The sequence below is a fragment of the Chaetura pelagica genome, unplaced genomic scaffold (genome assembly GCF_000747805.2).
Source record: "Chaetura pelagica isolate M959 unplaced genomic scaffold, ChaPel_1.0 scaffold437, whole genome shotgun sequence".
NCBI classification, from domain to species: Eukaryota; Metazoa; Chordata; class Aves; order Apodiformes; family Apodidae; genus Chaetura; species Chaetura pelagica.
The window spans coordinates 112,698-115,188 of NW_009953914.1; the positions used below are offsets into that span (position 1 = coordinate 112,698).

At 45.0% G+C, this 2,491-nt stretch overlaps 1 protein-coding gene across 1 annotated transcript in view; it reads left to right on the top strand.

Annotated features, from left to right (window-relative positions):
- Positions 1 to 1,334: 1,334 nt before the first annotated feature.
- Positions 1,335 to 2,491, top strand: part of DOT1L (DOT1-like histone H3K79 methyltransferase) — a 59,802-nt gene continuing 58,645 nt past the window's right edge. Inside the window, exons 1-2 of the mRNA XM_010001495.1 lie at positions 1,335 to 1,367; positions 1,492 to 1,535. Coding sequence (XP_009999797.1) covers positions 1,335 to 1,367; positions 1,492 to 1,535 — 77 coding nt within the window. The remainder of the gene's footprint in view (positions 1,368 to 1,491; positions 1,536 to 2,491) is intronic.

The window sequence follows — 2,491 nt, forward strand, 5'->3', positions numbered from 1 at the left end:
TGTAGGAATTTGGAATGACTGCTAAACCCACTTCTGCTTCTGTTGCTCCTGTGTCAACTTCCAAATTTAAGTCAACAAGCATCTGTGCCTTGCAGTCCAGTCTGTGCCTTGTGCACTTGTGTTTTGCTTCCCAGTTCATGAAAAAATCTGCATATTCAGCCCTCCTTTCTGAGTTTCTTTTTTTCTACAGTGCTATCCACTACTACCGTTTATTTGATGCTTTATTTTACAAAGTCATTCTCTGGGCTGGAGTCTTGCTGCCCATATGGAGATGTGAGCATGAACCAGATGCTGAGTCGATGGAATCAGCTGCTCATTGTGCAACTTGCAGTCAGATACCTGCTGCATACCAATAATCCTCAAGGGTACCAGACACACAATTCTTGGTTTCAGGAAATGACAAAAAAAACAAGTAGAATGACAGTTCCTTCATGTAAATCTTCTGCTAGTCCATAGAAACTTGAAAAATGTCTTTCCTTAACCCTTCTTTTTCCATACAGGGCTCCTTTGGCTGGATTTAGTGGCTTGGATGGCAATCAGACTCCTAGTATGATGTCATGACCTGAGTAGGGCAACCCAGGGAGGTTCAGACTGAACCCCCCTGCTTTCTAAACTTCTCAGAGAGGAGCCTCAGTGAGGCTGGATCCAACCTCAGCCTCAGACCTGGCCCTTCCTGGGAGAGTGACTAAAATGTCCCACTGGAGTGTCCAATATCCCTTGATCAGATTAAGGTGAAACAACTCTCAAGGTCTGTATTTGAATATTAAGGTTAATTAAAACTACCTAAGGAATACTGATCCTTCAATTATCATCTCAGGCTGCGTGATCATAGAGGCTGGTTACTGAGATGACAAGAGTCACAATACAGGTGTGTTCAGGCTGCACGACCTGAGAAAGTCGTGGTCAGGGCTTGTGTTACTGAATGGTTTTAGGAGGGAAGAGAGAGAGAGAGAGAGAGAGAGAGAGAGAAGGAGATAAGGAGAAGAAAACTTGAGAGAGAGAACAGAAAATCCTGGTCCTGGGTCCAGTGTTGGGCCAGTGGGGGAGAGTTGGTGTCATTGAGGCTCCCCACGCCCACTCTGCACCCCCCAGGTTTATAGGGGGGTTTCCTTATTTTGCCAGGATGAGTAAGTGTGATTGAGTCATAAGATTGAGTCATAAGTGGACCTGCCACCTCCACCCCCTCTGCCCCTCGACCATTGTCTTTATCTCAATCGTTGTCATTATCTCAGTGGCTGGACATGCAGCCTCAGGCCACATGGAGCCATCATCGTTATCACCATCCTCTCAGGCAGAACTTTTGGGATGCAAACGAGACTGTTTGGGGGGTTACAATGGGATTTCCACACCGCTTCCTGCAAGTGCAGGTCCTGAGGGCTTGTTCTTCACAGGTGCTTGCCATCTATATTCTTTAAAATTGTGATTCCTGTAATGTTCTGACAATCAGCACACCTGATGCCTTCTTGAAAACATATCTTCTTTTTCTTTCAGGACAAACACCATGATGCTGCTCATGAAATTATTGAGACAATTCGGTAAGTGTTCAATGCAGACATGGCTGGAAACCTTTCCTGGGTCTTAAAGCCTCTCACTGAATGGATGTCTGGAGACAAGGCAGAAAGGAGGGCAGCATTTCTAATTATAATTTAGCAGATCTAAATTATTTTCTAAGCTGAGTTGATATTGTTGAAGGACAAATCTCCCTGTCAAACAGGCTTTGTTTCCACTTGCCATGTTCTGTTCTCTTCTGAACAGCATTAAAAGCAAGTGGTGATACTCAGCTTTTGGTGTTGAGTGGCAGCCTGTGGTTGACCTTTAGAAGAGCAAGGTTAAAAAACCATCATTGGCATGAGGTGTTAAGTTCTGGTCTTGCATATCCTCTTCCCCACTCTCTCCCTTTTCCGGGGTTGCTGTGTTGTTGCAGCATTGTTAGCATTTGCCTTCTTTGGGAGTGATGTTTTAGCATTCCTCTGAATTCTGCTAGTGGAGTTGGACCAACGTTGCTTGAGGCTAAGGGTGCAAGACAAATACAAAGAGTAGGAAGTTGAGCATTTCCCAACAGGGGCAGTGGTTATGCCAGGGCTTGCTGTTACTGGAACAGGATTAGGTGACTTGCTGTAGAACAAATACTGTTAAATGCTAATACACACTCCCCAAATACCTGAGGGATGTTTATGTGTTACACACATTAAAAGCTGTTTTCATCAACACTTTTAGACCCTTAGCATCCTCATCGAGGCTTCCCTTGTCTGAGGGCTGTACCTGCCACAGGTTTCAGTGGCTGGATGGTGCAGATACAGGTGTGGTACAAATAAAAGGTGTTTCGTCTGTGTAGCCACCTGAGCTTAAATTTGGTCAGTCACTTATAGCCTAGGAACAGGTAGTGGGCCTTGTTTGCTCCCAGCAGGAGTGGGAGAGCTAAGAGCTTGCATGGTAGTGTTGATAATACCACCTATATACGTGAAATCAGCATTTTTCCATGGTCTGTGGT